This window comes from Dipodomys merriami, unplaced genomic scaffold (assembly GCF_024711535.1).
Source record: "Dipodomys merriami isolate MVZ:Mamm:240054 unplaced genomic scaffold, mDipMer1.0.p SCAF_202, whole genome shotgun sequence".
Lineage (NCBI taxonomy): Eukaryota > Metazoa > Chordata > Mammalia > Rodentia > Heteromyidae > Dipodomys > Dipodomys merriami.
This window is the reverse complement of record NW_027203405.1, coordinates 1404211-1425880: the sequence shown is the minus strand read 5'-3', so window position 1 is coordinate 1425880 and position 21670 is coordinate 1404211. Positions and strand designations below refer to the sequence as shown.

Genomic DNA, 21670 nt, shown 5'->3' with positions numbered 1-21670 from the left:
ATGGACAGCACCTAGGCCCAGAGTTCAAGCCCCAGGACTAGGAAAAACAAACAAACAAAAAAACTCCACTGGCACACTGTTGCCTGAGCTATAATTCCACTTCTGTACTTGTTAATTAAGAGTTTCATGAACTTTTCTGCCTGGGCTGGTTTTAAGCCATGATCCTTAGAATGTAGCTCCCTGCGCTGGCTCTGCTACCCTGATAGAGCAGTTGTCTACACGGAGGCATTTGTATTTAACCACCTTGGCACTGGCAGCTGGCAGTCCGGAGTCAAGCTGAGACTCGCCACAGCTGTTGTGCCCTGCGCACCTGGGCTGCTCTCAGGTTGGTTTCAGTGCCTGGATCACCTGTGAACCTTTCTCTTTCAAACTTTCATTTATGCCCTGAGGCCAAGCTGCTTTTTAACCATCCCAGGTGGGGCACCTCGAATCCCCTGCTCTTTCCTTTTCAGTGGACAAAACCCAGGCCCGTATTTAGGCATTTAATCATGAAAACACCTGCTACACTAAAAATAGCTCAAATCATCTTTTCGTTTAGGCCCTTGACTGTCGTTTGTATACGTTGGGAGACAGTGTAGCAGGCCTGGGGCGAGCTCCGCCGGGAGCGGACAAGGCCGAGGCCCGCACAGGGTCCCCTCGGGCCTGTCTGTCCGCCCGGGGCGGAGGGTGGCGTCGGAGCACCGAGCCTCCAAGGCCAGGCCTCTGGGCTGCGAGCAGGAACGGCGACACGTGTGCTCGAGAGCGACGTCTCCACGGCGTCCGTGACGGGCGTTCTTACCGTTGTCCGACACCAGGACGTCACTCTAGCGCCGAGGCTGAGCGGTGCCCGAGCTCCACCGCGGCGCGCAGGGCCCGGCCCGGCGGGCGTCGGGCTCCGAGGTGTCTCCGTGTGCCGGCGCGGCCCGTCCGCGTCCACGCAGGCGACCCGACGCCCGCCTGAAGTCACCCTGCTCCCGGGCGCGCCGGGCGGGCTCGCGGGCTCGCGCTCCCCGGGCGCTGCCCGCCGCGCCCACCGCCTCAGGGCGCCGGCCTCCTCGTCCCCGGGCTGGCCTGCTGCGGACAGCACGCCGGGCAGCACCCGCACGGGCCGCACGCGCGCCGGAAGCTGCCTCAACCGCGCTTCCGGTTAGCGTACCCCAGGCGGTGCCGCTTACGGACACGCGGTCCAGTCAGAATGCAACACGAAGGGTTTCGGAGGCGCAGGCGCAGCTCCGCCCCTCGGCGGAGGACCCCGCCTCACTGCCACGTTCGACGGAGGAACGCGCAGGGTGGGTGGCGCGCACCGCTTAGCCAATCAGAAACCACAGAGTCCGGGCAGCAGAGAGCAGGGGCTCTTCTGGACCCGGGAACAGTATGGGAAAAGAAAGACCAGTCAGAAGTCGAGCGAGAGAATATGCTCGACCCAGAGCCAATCAGAGACTGAGGAGCCTAGCGAGCGCGAGCACCTCGACCAATCCTGAGCTAAGACGACAGCGGACTCGCAGCGTTTCCGACTCCGGGGCTGGACCTAATGTGAGAATCCAATCCAAGCCGAGTGAGGGTGGGCTCTAAGGCCAGCCGGCCAATCGGAGGACGGTGTAGCGCGGGTGCGCGCGGGGGCGACGCGCGGTGGGGGGCCGGGCGCGCCCCCGGCCCAGGATTTATAAAGGCGCGGCCGGGACCGGTGCGCGCTCTCGTCCCCTCGGCTGTCCCGGCGTCGCTAACCGAACCTCCCGGCCCGCTGAGACGTCCGCTATGCTGGCCCGAGCTCTGCTGTGCCTCGCCCTGGCCGCGGCGGCCCGGGTGGGCGCCGACGCCCCCGAGGAGGAGGACAACGTCCTGGTGCTGAAGAAGAGCAACTTCGCGGAGGCGCTGTCGGCGCACAAGTACCTGCTGGTGGAGTTCTGTGAGTGCGCGGCGGGCGGCGGGCGGCGGGCGGCGGGCGGGCCCCGCCTCCCAGACCCCAGCCCCGAACCCCCTCCCGGAGCCGCCTCGCGCCGCCCGGCCCTGGCTTCCCGGGCGCCTCGAGGGCGCGCCGGCCCCGTCCTCCCGGGCCCCGCGCACCGCGGCCCGGCCCGGCCCGGCCCGGCGGGGCCTCCTGCCGGCCTTGCAGGGTGTCTTTGTGCCCGCGTCCGCGTGGCAGGGCCCCTGGGTTACCCGCGAACCAGACGGGATTCACAGCTCGCCCCTGTTCCTTTCCTCACCTGGGCTGGCCCGGGGTTACCCCGCTCCTGCTGCCTCCGCCCCGAACCTGGCACTCAGGTCTCCCTCGCAAAGCAAGCCAAACCCCAAGTCCTTGAGCTGCGCTTGCGGAGTCTTGCTCCCAACCATCCTGGTAGCCCTCATTGACAGATTGTCCGGTTCCCGCACTAAGTAGAGAACAACTAGCTTTAGGTGTGCGTCTGAGTTCGGGTGCACAGATGTGTACATATGGGACTAGTTCTGGGTAGGTGTAGGGCTGGGGCATCAGCCTCTTAACTTTGTTTGGGTTTTGTTGGGTCTTTTTTTGGTGGGGGCAGGTGGGACAGAGAAAATGGGGTTTGAACTCAGGGCCTTTGACTTGCTATCTAAGCATTCTGAGGTTTGAGCCACACCCCCGGCTCTCCTGGATTCTTAAAAGGAAAGTCCTGGGAACACACTAGTTTTTTGCCTCCAGGTAATAGGAAGTTATGAATCATTGGAGGACTTGTCTTCCTGTACTGGTGGTGACGGGGCAGAGTAGAGGTCCATGTTGGTTTGTCACCCATGGCCTCTGTCCTGGTATTGCCCAAGAGTACCAGCTATCAGCCCAGCCTCTTGAGTGCGCAAGGGGTTATCTGTTGTGCTGATAAGGTCTTTATAAAGGGAGTTGGAAGGAGAAGCTGTGGGTATGGATCAAGGGCTGCTCTCCAGCATCCTGCTTTCTTTTTCAGTTGCTCCTTGGTGTGGTCACTGCAAAGCTCTAGCTCCTGAGTACGCCAAAGCAGCCGGGAAGCTGAAAGCAGAAGGCTCAGAGATCCGGCTGGCAAAGGTAGATGCCACTGAAGAGTCTGATCTGGCCCAGCAGTACGGTGTCCGTGGCTATCCGACAATCAAGTTCTTCAAGAATGGAGACACAGCCTCCCCCAAGGAGTACACAGGTGTGACAGTGGCCCTGCCCCTAACGCTGCCTGAGACCCTGGACACTAACAGAAGGCTCAGCTCATGGCATGTCTGAGAGTTGGGGGCCCTATTCTGAACTGAGGTCTCCATCTGCTTCTGCACCTGAAAGTCCCATGAAAGTTCTCGGGGTTGGAAGCGTGGCTCAGTTGGTTGAGTGCTAGCTCATGAGCAGAAGTGGCAGATAACAAGTTTGAGTCTTGGTCTCAGATCCCCCCTCCCCAAAACCAAGTCTGCCCTTTGGAGACCATCTAGGTAGATGGTGCTGTTTAGGGGACATCCTGGGCAGCCCGCAGGTGCTTGTCTGTGATGGACAGGGAGGAGGGGGAGGCCAGTGCCACTCTGACCACACAGGCTCTAAGTTGTCATTTTGAGGAGCAAGAGTGTAACAGGAACACTTAGGTGATACTTGCTGTCACTACTTGTGTGCTAGCCCAAGCCAAGCACTGCCCTCGCTGGACCCGTCCATAGGTGGAGGCTGGGCTTTACAGTCACGGCATCTAGCACAGACCTTAACCTGAAGCTGCACAGCCAACACTTGGCCAACTTCAAACTGGCTTTGGTGGAGGCTGGGCTGTGATATAGGCAAATAGTTACTGGGGCTTGTATATCTCTAAAACCAGTTTCACAGGACATCTGTCAGACCTAAGTGGTGGGCAGCCTGCGGCCTGCTTGCCAGTATAATTAGTCAAATGTCCTCTGGAGTATCTTCATCCTGTTCAGCTTAGCCGCTCTGGTTGTCTCATAACTGGCTGTTTGTTCCTGCATAGAATGCAACATGTTTGTGGGGTGCTGGTGGTGGTTCATGCCTATAATCCTAGCTATTTAGGAGGCTGAGATCTGAGGATCATGATTTAAAGCCAGCCCCGGCAGGAAAGTCTGTGACACTTGTTTTTCTGGGACACTCTTTCTTCTGTGACACTCTTTTTTTTTTTGGTCGTTCCTGGGGCTTAAACTCTGGACTTGGGCGCCGTCCTGTGCTCTTCAGCTCAAAACGAGTGTTCTACCACTTGAGCCACAGCATCACTTCTGGTTTTCTAGTGTTTTTTTTTTTTTTTTTAATTGGAGATAAGAGTCTCAGGAGCCGGGCGCTGGTGGCTCAAGCCTGTCATCCTAGCTACTCAGGAGGCTGAGATCTGAGGATCACGGTTCAAAGCCAGCCCGGGCAGGAGAGACAGTGAGACTCCAATCTCCAATAAACCACCAGAAAACCGGAAGTGGCACTGTAGCTCAAGTGGTAGAGCGCTCGCCTTGAGCTGAAGAGCTGAGGGACAGCGCCCAGGCCCAGAGTTCAAGCCCCAGGGCCGACCAAAAAAAAAAAAAAAAAAAAAAAAAGAGTCTCATGGAGGGGCTGGGAAGGTGGCTCAGTGGTAGAGCACTTGCCTTGCATGCATGAGGCCCTGGGTTCGATTCCTCAGCACCACATAAGCAGGGGGGAAAAAAGCCGGAAGTGGCGCTGTGGCTCAAGTGGTAGAATACTAGCCTTGAGCTGAAGAGCTGAGGGACAGCACCCAGGCCCAGAGTTCAGGCCCCAAGACCAGACCCCCCAGAAAAAAAAAGTCTCATGGACTTTCCTGCCCGGGCTGGCTTTGAACTGCGATCCTCAGATCTCAGCCTCCTGAGTAGCTAGGATTACAGGCGCGAGCCACCGCGCCCAGCTCCTATGAGACTCTTATCTCCAGTAAACCCCCAGAAAACGGAAAGTGGTGTTGTGGTAGAGTGGTAGCCTTCAGCTGAAGAGATAGGGACAGTACCTGTGCCTAGAGTTCAAGCCCCATGACCAACAACAACAACAAAAAAGCAATGTACATGGACTCAGCTACCATGGTTCGTTACTGGGACTGGGTTTTGTGGATGCGAAGGCTTCTCTCAAGTCCACTTTTAGCTGGTAATTCAGCTTTTTGTTGGCACTGAGCTGCACCTTCTGAGAATTGTACGTGCTTCTCTGTCCTGGTTGGTCCAGGTACTGAAGCGCAGGAGTAGAGGAAAACAGGGCTTCAAAGCCTCTGCCTCACAGGCCTCCTCCTTGCTGTGTCTGCTCTGGGTGGTACAAAACGGCATCGTCTTTCTCTAGTTATGGGTAGAGCAGGCACTGGACAGGAAGGCCTGGCCTATTTGAGGGTGTCAGACAGGGTCAGGTTGAGCCTGTTTTCAAGGTGGTAGAACTGGCATTGAAGTTGACTAACCACATCCCTACCCGTGGGTATAGCTAGGTGTGAAAGCGCTGTGTGAGAAACTAGTTCCACATCCGCAGAAAGAAAATGCAGAGCGATACAGGGAAAGGGTGGTCCTGGTCCTGTGTGCCACAGGTGACCACGCTTCACCCTTGAAGCACAGGGTCAGGCATTGGGCTCAGAGACACCCTGTGGGAAGGCAGGAAACTTGCTCCAAGGGTCCTCAGCCCCGTGGGCACAGCTCAGGCAAGTGGGGGCCGGGCATGGTGGGTGGTGCTGTGTCATGAGGGAACTACTTGTTTGGGGTCTAGCTGGCCGAGAGGCCGATGACATCGTGAACTGGCTGAAGAAGCGCACAGGCCCCGCCGCAACCACGCTGGCCGACGCGGCAGCAGCAGAGTCCCTGGTGGAGTCCAGCGAGGTGACCGTCATCGGGTTCTTCAAGGTAGTAACAGTTCGCTGTTGTTGTTCAGGGGATTCCTGCACCTTGGCCCACGGTGTCTGTCTTGCTGCTGTCCTTGGCATGGATTGGTAGCACCTCTTACTCTCCTCCTTCCAGGATGTGGAGTCGGACTTTGCCAAGCAGTTCTTGCTAGCAGCAGAGACCATTGATGACATACCCTTTGGGATCACGTCCAACAGTGACGTGTTCTCCAGATACCAACTCAGCAAAGACGGGGTGGTCCTCTTTAAGAAGGTGAGTGGCCTGTGGCTTCCCCAGGGCAGGGCAGGGCAGGGCAGGGCAGGTTTGGTCTGCAGGGGGAGGTGTTGCTTTCTTGATGGCCGACAAAACCGAGCCCCGCGCTGGGTGCTGGGTCAAGGCTGTAATCGTCATGGGTCCTTGTTGCACCGTCTCACTGTGGCCTTTGGACGGTGGAGCACAAGGCAATTGGCAGTTTTCTGTAGCAGCCAGTGTGGATCTCTGAGCAGCACAGGGAGCTGCTGCTTTTGACCGGTAGCTTTTTGTTTTCAGTTATGGCAAGACATGTGTGACAGAGTTGGCCTTCTCAACTTTTTTTTTCTTTTTTTGTCGGTTGTGGGGCTAGAACTCTGGGCCTGGGCGCTGTCCCTCAGCTCTTCAGCTCAAGGCTAGCGCTCTACCACTTGTGCTACTTCTGACGTTTTCTGCTTATGTGGTGCTGAGGAATCGAACCCAGGACCCTCATGCATGCAAGGCAAACATTCTACCACTGAGCCACCTTCCCAGCCCCTTAACTTTTTTCTTTTCTCCCAGTACTGGGGCTTGAACTCAGGGCCTGGGTGCTGTCCCTGAGCTCTTGCAGCTCAAGGCTAGAGCTCTACAACTTGAGCCACAGCACCACTTCTGGTTTTCTAGGGGTTAATTGGGAGATCAGAGTCTCACAGATGTTCCTTGTCTGGGCTAGCTTTGAACTGTGATCCTCAGATCTCACCCTCCTGAGTAGCTAGGATTACAGGTGTGAGCCACCAGCACCGGGCTTCCCTGAGTTTCTTTGGCTCAAGGCTACTGCTCTACCACCTGAGCTACAGCACCACTTCTGGCCTTTTCTGTTTATATTGGTACTGAGGAATCAAGTCCAGGGCTTCATGCATGGCAGGCAAGTATTCCACCACTGAGCCACATTCTCAGCCCTGAACTTTTTTTTGCTCAGGGCTGTACTCTACCACTTGAGCCATAGCACCACTTGTGGCTTTTTATGTTTCTATGGTACTGAGGTACCAAACCCAGGACTTCATGCATGCTAGGCAAGCAGTATTACCACTGAGCCACATTCCCAGCCTCTCAACTTTTTTTTTTTTAATTATTTTTTGCTTACGTGGCACTAAGGAATCGAAACCAGGGTCACATGCATGCTAGGCAAAAACTCTATCTCTAAACCACCTTTCCCAGCCTCCCTTTTTGCCTTTTTTTTTTGGGGGGGGGGGGGACGTCAGTCCTGGGGCTTGAACTCTGGGCCTGGGCGCTGTCCCTCAGCTCTTCAGCTCAAGGCGAGCGCTCTACCACTTGAGCTACAGCTCCACTTCCGGTTTTCTGGTGGTTTATTGGAGAGGGGAGTCTCACGGTCTCTCCTGCCCGGGCTGGCTTTGAACCGTGATCCTCAGATCTCAGCCTCCTGAGTAGCTAGGATTACAAGCGTGAGCCACCAGCGCCCAGCCCTTTTTGCCATTTTTAAGTGCTTAATTTGGTGGCATTAATGACATTCACAGTGCCATGCATCTTGTTTCCAGGACTGTTCTATTTCCAGAACTTTTCCTCACCCCAAACAGAAGTTGTGGAGCATTAGCTCCCTAGGTATGTGTCCCCATCCATTTGGCAAAGCCAGGTACCCTGCCCTACGTCCCTCTTTAGAAGTGGAGTGCTTCTTAGCCATGTCCCTGTTACAGGGATAGATGTGACTGCATTCCTGGGGGTGCTGGTATGGTGGCTGCTCCTGGAGCACAGCTGTGTTTGGATGTGGGTACCGCCCAGGCAGAAGAGGGGAAGAAATTTCGAAAGACCAAGGGAGTGAGGGGGCAGTCTGGGGAATAGGATCCATGGAGTGCTGTTCTGTCCTGTTTGTAGTCAGAGGACTGTTGTAGAGCACTGAGCCTATATTAGAAGGTCATACTGTATGCAGCAGTGGCCACCTGGTTTGGAAACCTTTACGTCATCTTGTTATATGTATTATGGCTCTGAAAAGACATCTCAGGTTGAGGGCTGAGTGACCTCTAAGGACTTTTGTGGTCAGTCATGTGGCTTGACCTCTGGGCCTAGGCACTGTTCCTAGGCTTTTTTACCTTGGGCTAGTGCTCTTCCACTTTGAACCACATTTCATTCACTTCTGGTTTTCTGGTGGTTAATTTTTATTTTTATTGTGAAAATACTGTACAAAGAGGTTACAATTACATGGACAAGGTAGAGTACATTTCTTTCTTTTCTTTTTTTTTTGTCGGTCGTGGGGCTTGAACTCTGGGCCTGGGCGCTGTCCCTCAGCTCTTCAGCTCAAGGCGAGCGCTCTACCACTTGAGCTACAGTGCCACTTCCATAGAGTACATTTCTTATTGAGCACTGTTGCCTCCTCCTTTGTTTCCTCTTCCCATTCCCCACCCCCCAAAAAAAAGTTGTAAAGTTCGTTTTTCGACATAACGACTTGTACATCTCATTGTTGCAATGGGTCCACCTGTATCCCTATTTAAACAATTTGTTTTTGCCCTTCCCCTCCCCAAATTATACCAACATCAAATACAATGAAAGCAGGGGTTATACCTTGGGGAAGGGACATACAAAGCAACAAAGAATCTACTGGTTAATTTGAGATGAGAGTTTCATGAACTTTCCTGCCTGGGCTGGTTTGGAACTGTGATCCTCAGAGCTCAGCTTCCTGAGTAGCTAGGGTTATTCCATCTATTAGCCACCAGCACCCAGCTTGTCATTTTATTTATTTATTTATTTATTTTGAGCTTGGGGCCTGGCCTGGTTGCTGTCCCTGAACTTTTTTTGCTCAAGGCTAGTGTTCTACCGCTTGAGCCACAGATCCATGTCTTTTTGGTGGTTAATTGGAGATGAGAAGCACTTGGGCGTACCTGTCCAGGCTGACTTTGAACTGTGATCCTCAGACCTCAGCCTCCTGAGTAGCTGGGATTACAGGTGTGAGCCACTGGCAACTGGCTATGTAAGGAAATTTTACTTAGATGCCTGACTAGAAAAATCAGGATGTTCTAGCTGCAGTTGATAGAAGTGTTTCAAAACCAGAAACCAGTGGCTCACACTTACAAATCCTAGCTATTCAGGAGACTGAAACATGAAGATTGTAGTTTGAAGTCAGCCTAGACATAAAAATCTGAGAGACTCGTACTTGCAATTAACTTGGGGGTTCACAGGGGTCCCAGTGCTGAAGCAGGGTGGGGGAAGTAGAGAAAAGAGAAAGAAATGATCCCTGAGTTTAAATCCTGGTCCGAGTAAAAAAGAGAAAATGAGATGTTTTGAGGCTATCAGTCTTTCTCTTTTTTCTTTTCTTTGTTGTGGGTCATGAACTCTGGGGGCTAATTCTCTACCACTTGAGCCACAGCGCCACTTCCGATTTTCTAGTAGTTCATTGGAGATAAGAGTCTCATGGACTTTCTTGCCTGGGCTGGCTTTGAACTGCGATCCTCAGATCTCAGTCTCCTGAGTAGCTAGGATGACAGGCCTGAGCCACCGGCACCCTGCTAAGCCACAGTTCTATTTCTGACTCTTTTGGTGGTTAACTGGAGATAAGAGTCCTGCCTGGCCTGACTTTAAACTGCAGTCTTCAGATCTCAGCCTCCTGAGTGGCTTGGATGACAGGTGTGAGCCACCAGCACCTGGTTGTGATATTAACTCTTGAGTCTCATCCAAAAGTTAAGGTTGTAAGGCGGATTCGCTGAGACTTGCAGAAACATGGAGACCTGTTCAGTCCATGCGTAGCCTGCCCTGCGCTGTGCACCGGGGGTCCTGGGAGGCTTGAAGGACCTTTCCTTGCTTTGCCTTCACGGAATGGAGTGTGTGGTAGATGTGCTGTTGAGGCAGGCTGGGCTTGAGTCTGACTAAGCTGTCCAGGGTGGTACCATCTCCTGGGCTCCAGGAACCTTTGCAGCCACCATGCCCGGCAGTTGTGTGTCTCTTTTCTTCTGCCTCAGTTTCTGGTGTCCATCAGGCTGGTCACTGTCCAGGGGCGGGGCTGATTCGTGGTGGCTTGCCTCCTGCATTGCAGTGGCTCAGACACAATAGGGTGGTGCTGTGAGGGTCAGAAGTCATGACACAGGCTCCATCGCAGATCACTCGACCACTGCGCACACTCCCACCCCCCTCCTCCATCAGATTCCTCTTTCCTGCCTATACTCCTCACTTGTGAGGATGCTGAGCCTCTTTCCTGTGTGCTCAGGACTGATGTGGGTACCTGGAAGGGCTGATGCTTCCCCAGGGGGCCCGTGAGGGAGCCCAGCTCTGGTGTGGCCAGCCACTTTCTACTCAGTTTTGCTGGAGGGTTGTGGGGGGGCAGTAGAGCTGTCAGTTATTGAGCGACTAGTCCCCGTCCCCTGCCGTCGGATCCCCCACCCCACCCCCGCCGCCCCCACACCCCGGGCCTGGGCGCTGTCCCTCAGCTCTTCAGCTCAAGGCGAGCGCTCTACCACTTGAGCTCCATAGCGTCACTTCCAGTTTTCTGAGTGGTTACTTGGAGATTAGTCTCACGGGCTTTCCTGCCCGGGCTGGCTTTGAACCGTGTTCTCAGATCTCAGCCTCCTGAGTAGCTAGGATTACAGGCGTGAGCCACCAGTGCCTAGGTTAATTCATGTTTTTTTTTTGGGGGGGGGGGTCCAGTCGTGGGGCCTGAACTCTGGGCCTGGGCGCTGTCGCTGAGCTCTTCAGCTCAAGGCTAGCGCTCTACCACTTGAGCCACCACAGCGCCACTTCTGGCTTTTTTCTTTTTGCTTATGTGGTGCTGAGGAATCGAACCCAAGGCCTCAGGCATGCAAGGCAAGTGCTCTACCACTGAGCCACCTTCCCAGCCCCTTAATCCATGTTTTTATGATGATTTCTGCTTCATTTTTTATTTGAGGAAGTTATGAGTGAAGACAGGACCAGCAGCCTCTTCCAGTCTTCAGTATTTGGCCTTTCCATGATATGTTACTGTGGTACAGCAGGATTCGTGTCTGGGACAGATGTAGGCAGTCACTGTAGTCTTGAGACAGGGTCCCCAATCAGGCTGCCTCTGGCCTCTTTCCTTAAATAGGAACTGTTTGTTTTTACCCAAATAGGCTGAATGATTGTCATGTGCTGAGGTTCCCTGGATCATAGCTGGACAAAAGTATTCAGCTGTACTACTCATGCTTGGGCGAGTAGAGACGTGGTCTTCCTGGGGAGGGTTCTAGCTTCACATAGGACCTGTAGGTCTGGGCCCTGCCCACTGCGGGGTGTGGGTGGGTGGGGGGCGCCTTGGCCTGAAGCTCAGCAGTTTTGAGTGTGTGCCAGCACTCAAGTTCAGTGCTTTGCTACTTGAGCAACAGCTCTACTTCTGGGTTTTTTTGGTAGTTACTTAGTTAAGAGTCTCAATGGAATTTCCTGGCCCTGACTGGCTTCCAAACCAGTGGTCTTAGGTCTCAGCCTTCTGTGTAGGTAGGATGACAGGCATGAGCCACCATGCCAGCCTGACCTTGCACTCTTGCTTGGCTTTTCACTGGTGCCGCTACCACTGGAGCCATACTAGCCTAGAATTGGAGAGAGAATTGTTAGATGTTTCTACCTAAGCTGGCTTCAAACTGCAGTCCCCAGATCTGAGCCTCTTCAGACGTGAACCACTAGAGCCTGGCTCAATTTCAAATGACTCTCAGCGTTCTCCCTGGCTTGTTCTTCTTATCCTGTTCCCCTCTCCCCACTGGCTACACTGGGATGAGTAGAGCGGGTGCCTGGAAGCCCACACCTCCTGGGTAGAGGAGAAGCAGCATGCCGTGCACAGGGCCCCACATACAGGGCACCCGCACAGGGCTTGGAGGCTTTTTTTTTTTTTTTTTTTTTTCTTCGTTGTGGGGCTTGAACTCGACCTGGCCACTGTCCCTGCTCTATCACTTAAGCCACAGCGCCATTTCTGTTCTTGAAGTACAACGTGAATTGGCAGCTGTGAAGAGATGAGTATATTCTGCTTACCACAACCTTAGATCCAACCAACCTGAATCAAAACTACTCAAGAGTAATGGCTAGACACTGATGGCTCACGCCTGTCATCCTAGCTACTCAGGAAGTTGAGATCTGAGGATCGTGGTTCTAAGCCAGCCTAGGCAGGAAAGTCTGTGAGACTCTTATCTTCAATGAAGCACCAGAAAACTTGAGGTAGTGCTGTGGCTGAAGTTGTAGAGCACTAACCTTGAGCTGAAGAGCTCAGGGACAGAACCCAGGCCCAGAGTTGAAGCCCCATGATCGACGAAAAACAGGCTAGAGATCTTGAGTTTCAAGCCCCAGTATGGCACACACAAAAAATTTCAGTAAGGCGGGCACCGGTGGCTCACGTCTGTAATCCTAGCTACTCAGGAGGCTGAGATCTGAGGATCTCTGTTCAAAGCCAGCCCGGGCAAGAAAGTCTGTGAAACTCTTATCTCCAATAAACCACCAAAAAACCGGAAGTGGCGCTGTAGCTCAAGTGGTAGAGCGCTAGCCTTGAGCTGAAGAGCTGAGGGACAGCACTCAGGCCCAGAGTTCAAGCCCCATGACCAACCAAAAAAAAAATTTTTTTTTAGTAGTAAGACTAGGTATGGTGGCACATGTTTACTTCAGGGGCAGAGAACAGAAGAATTGAGATGGGTTGGGAATGTGGCTTTGTGGTAGAATACTTGTCTAGTATGCATGAAGCCCTGGGTTTGATTCCTCAGAACCACATACACAAAGCCAGAAGTGGTGCTGTGAGTCAAGTGGTAGAGTGTTGGTCTTGAGCAAAAGAAGTTCAAAGACAGTGCCCAGACCCTGAGTTCAAGCCCCAGAATTGGCAGAAATAAAAACAAAAAGCAATTGACCTTTGAGGCTAGCCCAGAAAAAAGTTAACAAGACCTCATCTCAACAAAAAGGCTAGGCCTGGGCTAGGAAGTAGCTCAGTAGCAAAGTGTTTGCCTAGCAATTGCAACATCCTGGGTTCAATCCTCAGTCCAAAAAAGAAAAGACCAAAAGAAAAAAAAAAAGCTTAGCCGGGCACAGGGGGCTCACACCTGTTATCCTATCAGGATGCTAAGACCCTGAGGACCGTGGTTCAAAGCCAGCCTGGGCAGTAAGTCTGTGGAACTCTGATCTCCAATTAACTAGAACACTGGAAGTGGTGCTGTGGCTCAAGTGGTAGAGCTCTTGTCTTGAGCTGAAGAGCTGAGGGACAGTGACCAGGCCCAGAGTTTAAGCCCCACAATCAAAAAAAAAAAAAAAAAAAAAAGGCTGAGGGCTAGAGGTATGGCTTGAGTAGTTCAACTGCCATGAACAAGAATGTAAGGCCGAGTTCATGCCCTGATACCTGCTTGCATGTGTGTGCATGCACATATACACACAAATATAGCCAAATGTCAGTGGCTCACACCAGTAATATACACAAGTGTTCATAGGGGAGAAGGGACAGTGATAGAAGGGCTGATTGATTGAATACATTGTAAACATGGAATTAGAACACTGAAATCTATTCTGTAAGCTAATTAAGGAAACAAAAGCTGAAAGGCTAGGCATGGTGGTATACAGGCTAGGGATTGTAGCCTACGGCTGCAGTCCCTGCCCCAGGAAGACGGAGGAAGGAGGCCTGCCCAGGCAAAACCTTGTTAGACCTTACCTGGGAAAAAGACCTAAAGTCAAAAGATCTGGGGGCATGGCCTAAGCATTAAGTCCTGAGTTCAAACCCACCAGAAGCCCCAACAAATGTAAGAGTACGCTGGGTGTGCGATGTGTGCTCACCATCCCATGTTTGGGTGGTGGCAGCACAAAGAATGAGTTCAGGGTTAGCTTGGACTACAAAGTAGCCCCAGCCATGCAGATACTCCAAGAGTGGGGGCCATGAGCCATAGCTGTGGGAATGCGTTTGGAGATGAAGTAATGGACGTAAGACCTAACCACCAGCTGATGCTGGTGCTCACTGCTATAATCCTAGCTACCCAGGAGGTGAAAATCCGAAGATTATAATTCAAAATTCTATGAGAAGCTTATCTCCAAATATCCAGCAAAAAGCCAGAAGTGCAGCTATGGCTCAAGTGGTAGAATATCAGCTTGAGTGTAAAGGCCCTGAGTTTAAGCCCCAGTACACACACATCACACACCATCATACCACCTCTGTAGCAGACAACAGTTAGGTCTTGACCTGTGGGCAAAGACGGCGTCAGCACAGTTCTTAGTTCGCAGCTTCTGCAGCTGTATAGGGGCCTCCTCCATCTTGAGAAGGCCCTGGGCAGGCCGCCGCGGTGGGGCCTCTGTCTGGCCTGTGGGGGCAGGGTCCAGTCATTCCTGTAGCACTTCTGCCTGTGCCCTACAGTTGGGTAACTGAAGGACTGTGAACCACTCGCTTGAGCTGTGGGCCTGAAGCCAGTTTCTAGACTTGTGGTGGCCACAGGGTGATGGCTGAATCCAGGCTAGGCTGTCAGGGAAGGAATGTGTCTGCCCTCATTGCGGAGACCAGCAGACACTGCTTGGCCAAGCTGGGTAGTCTGCGCTCGTCCCCGGGGGCAGCCTGGGCAGCCATGCTCATAGCCTTCTTTCTGTCCCCAGTTTGATGAAGGACGGAACAACTTTGAGGGGGAGATCACCAAGGAGAACCTGCTGGACTTCATCAAGCACAACCAGCTGCCTCTGGTCATCGAGTTCACTGAGCAGGTGGGGTTACCACTGTCCAAGTGTCTGGTCTCCCTGAGGCCACTGGGAGAATATTCTATCCTAGCTCCGTTTGTGGCTCTGATCCAGTAACAGTAAGTTGCATTTGTAACAGACAGCTCCCAAGATATTTGGGGGTGAAATCAAGACGCATATCCTGTTGTTCCTGCCCAAGAGCGTGTCTGACTACGATGGCAAACTGAGCAACTTCAAGAAAGCAGCTGAGGGCTTCAAGGGCAAGGTGGGCTCCTGGGCTTGTGACCTTGCCAGACTGCAAGGCTTCTCCTAGGACTTAGAGGCCTCAGGCCTTCTGTGGCTGCCTCTTGAATGTGGGTGTTTGGGACCCAAGGGGCCAGCCCCGCTCCCCCAACCACTTCTTTTCTGCTCAGACCCAGAGTCTGATGTGGAGAGAATGGTTCCAAGGGCACCAGCTGCTTCTGGGTGGGGCCCTGTGTAGGGCCCATCTCAGTGTGCTTTTTCTCCCCCAAGATCCTGTTTATCTTCATCGACAGCGACCATGCTGATAACCAGCGCATCCTCGAGTTCTTTGGCCTAAAGAAGGAGGAGTGCCCGGCTGTGCGGCTCATCACCCTGGAGGAGGAGATGACCAAGTACAAGCCTGAGTCAGATGAGCTGACAGCTGAGAAGATCACAGAGTTCTGCCACCACTTCCTGGAGGGCAAGATCAAGGTGCCAGGCCTAGTTGGGCTGACTGCAGCCCACCTTACAGAGCAGCGCCCACCTGTGGGGGGCTGGATTCTACTGTCTCTGACTCTTACACATCAACACCAGGTTCTGACACAGAGTACATGGTAGTGTGAAGTCTCCATTCCTTTTTGTTTTTGTTTTTGTTTTCCTTTGCTGCTATTAGGTTTGAACTTAGAGACTTGGCCTTACTTCCTTGCTTGACTGATGACTGCTTGAGCTATGCCTCTAGACCTACTCTTTGCTGGTCATATTGGAGATAGATTCTTAAGGATTTTTTTTTTCTTTCTTTTTTTTTTTTTTGTCAGTCATGGGGCTTGAACTCTGGGCTTGAGCGCTGTCCTTGCGCTCTTCAGCTCAAGACGAGCACTCTACCGCTTCTGGTTTTCTAGTGCTTTATTGGAGATAAGAGTCTCACGGACTTTCCTGCCCAGACTGGCTTTGAACCGTGATCCTCATATTTAAGCCTCCTGAGTAGCTAGGATTACAGGCGTGAACTAACGGCACCTGGCTCTCAAAGATTTTTTTTGCCCAGCTGGCTTTGAACCCCCTTTGAGATCTCAGGCTCCTAAGACACTAGGTTTACAGGCATAAGCTTATCACTAGTACCCTTTTTTTTTGGGGGGGGGGGGTCAGTCGTGGGTCTTGAACTCTGGGCCTGGGCGCTGTCCCTCAGCTCTTCAGCTCAAGGCAAGCGCTCTACCACTTGAGCCACATCACTACTTCCAGTTTTTTGATGGTTTATTGGAGATGAGAGTTTCACGGACTTCCCTGCCCGGGCTGGCTTTGAACCGTGAGTCTCAGGTGTCAGCCTCCTGAGTAGCTAGGATTACAGGTGTGGGCCACTGGTGCCTGGCTTAATATTTCTATTTTTTGTGCTGGTCCTGGGGCTTGAACTCAGGGCCTGGGAACTATCCCTGAGCTGTTTTTGCTCTGCTGCTTGATCCAAAGCTCCACTTCTAGCTTTTTTGGTGGTTTATTGGAGATTAAAAACCTCAATTTTTTTTTGCCCAGGCTGGCTTTGAACAGCAATAGGCAAATCTCAGCCTCCGGAGTAGCTAGGACTATAGGTGTGCTCAGCAGTATCCTTTCCTTTAGCCACTCCTCAGAGACTGTAGAGAAGCCCTCTTACACTGTCATCATGGCAAGTTAGCCCCAAAGCCAGGTGGACACTGCCTTGTGGGCTCAGCCTTCTCGTGCTCGCTTCCAGTCAACATGTGCTCTGGTGTCCTCAGGAGGGCAGCAGGTGCCTGGCCTGGGCCAGGTGTGGGGGGTAATGAGAACAGCCCTCCCTGACCGTCCTGTTTCTGCCCTCCAGCCCCACCTGATGAGCCAGGAGCTACCTGAAGACTGGGACAAGCAGCCTGTCAAGGTGCTAGTTGGCAAGAACTTTGAGGAGATTGCTTTTGATGAGAAGAAGAACGTCTTTGTGGAGTTCTGTAAGTGAAGGGCTCCAGCCTCCCGCTTGCTCCCTTGGGGCAGCCTGGGAGGCACAGGGCTCAGTGCAGGCCTCCACAGACAGCTGTGTCTGGGCTGGCCCTCAGTACTGCTCTCCTGCAGATGCACCGTGGTGCGGTCACTGCAAGCAGCTGGCCCCCATCTGGGATAAACTGGGAGAGACATACAAGGACCATGACAATATTGTCATCGCCAAGATGGACTCGACAGCCAATGAGGTGGAGGCGGTCAAAGTACACAGCTTCCCTACCCTGAAGTTCTTCCCAGCCAGTGCAGACAGAAAGGTACGCCTCCCCAGCGGCCTGCCACCACGGAGGGTAGGGCTGGTAAGGCACCAGCAGCTTCTAAGGACCAAGCCTGCTCCCCTCTGTGTGTTTGCCTTTGTTGTCCATTGTGGAGCTTCAACTCCTGGCTTGGGCGCTGTCTCCAGTTCAAGGCTTGTGCTCTATCACTTTGAGCCATAGCACCACTTCTGTTTTCTGGTGGTTAACTGGAGATGAGAATCTCTTCATATCTCAGCCTCCTGAGTAGCTGGGATTACAGGCGGGAGCCACCAGCGCCCAGCTCCTCCCTTCCTTTTTTATTTTTTTTGGTCAGCCATGGGGCTTGAACTCTGGGCCTGGGCGCTGTCCCTCAGCTCTTCAGCTCAAGGCGAGTGCTCTACCACTTGAGCTACAGCGCCACTTCCGGTTTTCTGGTGGTTTATTGGAGATAGGAGTCTCACGGTCTCTACTGCCCGGGCTGGCTTTGAACCGTGATCCTCAGATCTCAGCCTCCTGAGTAGCTAGGAATACAGGCGTGAGCCACCAGCGCCTGGCTCCCTTCCTTTTTTAAAGGAAAGATAATAGGAACGTTTATTACAAAAGAAATAAAGAAGAGAGGGTGGTGTCAGACACTCCACAGCAGCGTGGCGCTTGGTCCATCTGTGCCTTCTTCCTGGTTACAGAGCCTGCCTGGGGTTAAGGAGTGAGAATTGGAGGGTGCTCTCACCAGGGGTGTCTGTAACGCCAGTCTACTGTCCTGTCCTCATTTCCCCATTCTCTTGTCCTTTTTACTTCCTCATTCTTTTTTTTTTTTTTTTTTTTTTTTTGGTCGTGGGGCTTGAACTCTGGGCTTGGGCACTGTCTCTGTGCTCTTCAGCTCAAGGTGAGCACTCTACCGCTTGAGCCACAGTGCCACTTCTGGTTTTCTAGTGGTTTATTGGAGATAAGAGTCTCACGGACTTTCCTACCCGGGCTGGCTTTGAACCGGCTACTTATTCTTTTGTAGCTTCCTGCCCCCATTTCATTGTGTGGCTGGTTTTGTTTTATCAGCTTATCCTGCTCCCTGCAGGCCTGCTGTTTTACTAACAGGCACCATATCCTCCTCAGAAGAGGTAACCCTAACTACAGTAGCTCTTGATACTTCCTGCTGTTTTTTCTTTTTTTTTTCCTCGGTTGTGGGGCCTGAAGTCTGGTCCTAGGCTTTGTCCCTCAGCTCTTCAGCCCAAGGCTAGCGCTCTACCACTTGAGCCACAGCACCATTTCCAGCCTTTTCTGCTTATGTGGTGCTGAGGAATGGAACCCAGGGCCTTATGCATGCAAGGCAAGCGCTCTACCACTGAGCCACCTTCCCAGCCCCTTTCTGCTGGTTTAAGGACATCGATGAAACAGCCAGTCTAGGGACCCTCTGCAGAGGTTGGTCTGGAGGACCTGTATAGAAACCAGGGGGCACGCAGGTTCACATAAGCTTGGGTTTCCATGACCATCTGAAGCCTGATGAATTCTCAGTGAAAAGCAACAAAGTTGGTTAAAACAGATTTAACAGCCGGGTGCTGGTGGCTCACACCTGTAATCCTAGCTACTCAGGAGGCTGAGATCTGAGGATTGCGGTTCAAAGCCAGCCCGGGCAGTAGAGACCATGAGACTCCTATCTCCAATAAACCACCAGAAAACCGGAAGTGGCACTGTAGCTCAAGTGGTAGAGCGCTTGCCTTGAGCTGAAGAGCTGAGGGACAGCGCCCAGGCCCAGAGTTCAAGTCCCCATGACCGACAAAAAAAACAACAGATTTAACAATGGAAAACCCAATAAGGGTAAAGGGCATTGTGTTATTCTTTGGGCCTAGAGAAATGATGGAGCCACGCCTTCCCAGCCAGGGATCAGGATCAGTTCCTCACCCCACCCACCTTTTCCTGCAGGTCATCGATTATAATGGAGAGCGGACGCTGGACGGATTTAAGAAGTTCTTGGAGAGTGGTGGCCAGGATGGGGCAGGTGATGATGATGTGAGTATGGTCACATGGGCACCAAGGCAAACCTCTGGGAACAGTGTGGTCTCAGGAGACTGGTGGCTTGTGCCTTTAGTCCAGGCTACTCAGGAGTGGAGACCTGAGGATAGAGGCTCAGAGCCAGCTGAGGCAGATGTCTAATTCTTCATCTTCCATTAGCCAGCAAAAACCTGGAAGTGGAGGTATGGCTTGAGTAATAGGCAAGAGCTCAGGCCTGAGAGTGGAGGTATGGCTCAGCAGATGGCATCAGATGCAAGTCTAGGTCTCTAGTCAAGGCCTTGAGCTCAAGTCCCAGAACCACACACACAGCACAGACCCGCTCTGGAGGCTGGCGACTAAGGCTAGATGCCGAGGATCACAATTTGAGGCCAGTCCAAGCCAAAAAGTCTGTGTGACTACAAGATAAGTAGTAAAAAGGGCTATAGGTGTAACTCAAGTGGCAGGTTACAGTGGACCAAGCAAGCATCAGGCCCAGAGTTCAAATTCCGATACTGGGAGAGAAAAAAAACGTGGACATGGGTTGACCTTTTAACTTCATCCTGTCCAAGTCAGCTCATGTCCAGTGACAGTGGTGGTGATTCTGAGAGCAGGGGATTGGTGGCAGTCAGTGACATCTGGAACAAGAATGGAAGCCAGGTGCTGCTGGCTCACACCTGTAGTCCAAGCTTATCAGAAGGCTGAGATCTGCAGTTTGGAGTTCAAAGCCAGCCTAGTCAAAGTCTACAAGATTCCTTATCTTAAACTCAGAAAAAGCCAGAAGTGGCTCTGTGGCTCAAGTGGTAGAGCTAGTACAAAAGAAGCTCAGGGACAGCACCCAGGCTCTTAAGTTCAAGCTCCAGAGCCAGTACACACACAAGAATGGAAGAAATGTGTTTGGGCCAGCAGGGCCCTCCTGGAAGTACAGGTGAGGGGGGGGGCGGGGCGGACTGTCCCAAAGGAAGCACTGCAGGAGGGATGGAGGCTCCTCCTGCCGGAGGCTGCCCCGCCCCGCCGCTCTGCTGCCCCGCCCCGCCGCTCTGCCGCCCCTCTGCCGCCCCGCCCCTCTGCTGCCCCGCCCCTCTGCTGCCCCGCCGCTCTGCTGCCCCGCCCCTCTGCCGCCCCGCCGCTCTGCCGCCCCGCCCCTCTGCCGCCCCGCCGCTCTGCTGCCCCGCCGCTCTGCCGCCCCGCCGCTCTGCCGCCCCGCCCCTCTGCCGCCCCGCCCCTCTGCCGCCCCGCCCCTCTGCTGCCCCGCCCCTCTGCTGCCCCGCCGCTCTGCTGCCCCGCCCCTGTCACTGGAGCCTGGCCCTGTCGGGCTCCCTCCTCAGGCTCCTTGGGGTACAGCCTTTGCATGTTCTGAGGGCTAGGCTGTGTTTGCCTTGCCTTGGGAAGTTCTACTGCTGCCTTGTAGGCAACCACCTTCTGCCCTGTTCTGCTCAAAGAGGCTCCAGGCCTCATCCCAACCGGCACTGGCTGCCCTTGTGACTGAAGGCCAGCTCCTGTGTGGCCTCCTGCTCCCATACCTCCGGGGACCTTGAACCACACCTCTCCTCTCCCCCCCTCCCCCCATGGATCTAGGACCTGGACCTGGAAGAAGCCCTAGAGCCGGACATGGAGGAAGATGATGATCAGAAAGCTGTGAGAGATGAACTGTGATGGAGCAGACAGACCTGGGCACCCCAACCTGACGCCTCCATGGCCATGCTGGGCCTGCTGGACCTGCTGGGCCTTGTTCCACCCAGCAGCCCATGCTCCGGAGCCTGACCCTTGCCCAAGGAGGGAGCACCCTCGGAACCCAGGGATCTTTCCAAAGCCACACTCACTCTAACACACGCGTACACTTACACCCATCTCTTCCTTTGCTTTTCAATTTTTGGAAAGGGATTCATCTCCAGGCCAGCCCATCTTGATGGGCTTAATTTTTTAAACCATGATGTACTTTTTTGTACATGAGTTTCGTCTTGAGTGCTTGCTAAATGTTTGGGAACTCACACTGATAATGTCTCACTTAGTTCCATCTGTGTGGGACGTTCAGGCATGTCCCTACATCAGGGTATTTGTTCCACTGAGGCCAGGCCTCCCTGGGAGACACCAGTCTCCTGGGATGGGAAGGACAAGCCTGGGCTGGACGCAGTCGCTCTCCTCCACCCTGTGCCAGTGCTGCCAGCCTGGTTTTGCAGTTTCTGGCTAAAGGAAACGTCTGGGTCCTGTCTGTGTGGGCCTGCCGTGCTTGGAGGAGAGGGTGCCGCGACCCTGACCCTGGACAAGTCCCCTGCTCTCAAGCCAGGAGTCCGCACCTATCTGCTGTGGGCACATTGTTCTGTGGCCACCGGGCTTTCTTCCAGTTGGTCTCCCAGGCTGAGACCGAGCCAAGGACATGGACTGACCAGACAATGCCCATTCTTCAGGCATTTCTACCACAATATTGGAATTGAACACATTGGCCAAATAAAGTTGAAATTTTAGTACCAGTTGTTACTTTTACTGTGTTTGTGTATGTCATTCCTAAGTACAGCCACCCCACAGGCCCAGCCCGGGTACAGCTGTCTGGCCCCGGGTGGGGGGGGGGGGCTGGTGCTGGTCACTGCAATTACTGCTGAGCTATCTTTTGAGAATTCAGGTGGATTAAACCTCAAAGATAAGCAAGGTTGCTTATTACCAGCCTCAGTAGAAAG

General features: G+C 53.4%; 1 protein-coding gene across 1 annotated transcript; it reads left to right on the top strand.

Annotated features, from left to right (window-relative positions):
• Positions 1-1671: 1671 nt before the first annotated feature.
• Positions 1672-21466, top strand: P4hb (prolyl 4-hydroxylase subunit beta). The gene is made up of 11 exons (XM_070031643.1): positions 1672-1885; positions 2892-3098; positions 5603-5736; positions 5851-5988; positions 14488-14592; positions 14705-14830; positions 15079-15279; positions 16613-16733; positions 16855-17036; positions 18930-19016; positions 20574-21466. Exons 1-11 carry the CDS (start codon positions 1735-1737, stop codon positions 20649-20651), a joined length of 1530 nt encoding a protein of 509 aa, XP_069887744.1. The 5' UTR covers positions 1672-1734; the 3' UTR covers positions 20652-21466.
• The last annotated feature ends 204 nt before the right edge of the window (positions 21467-21670 follow it).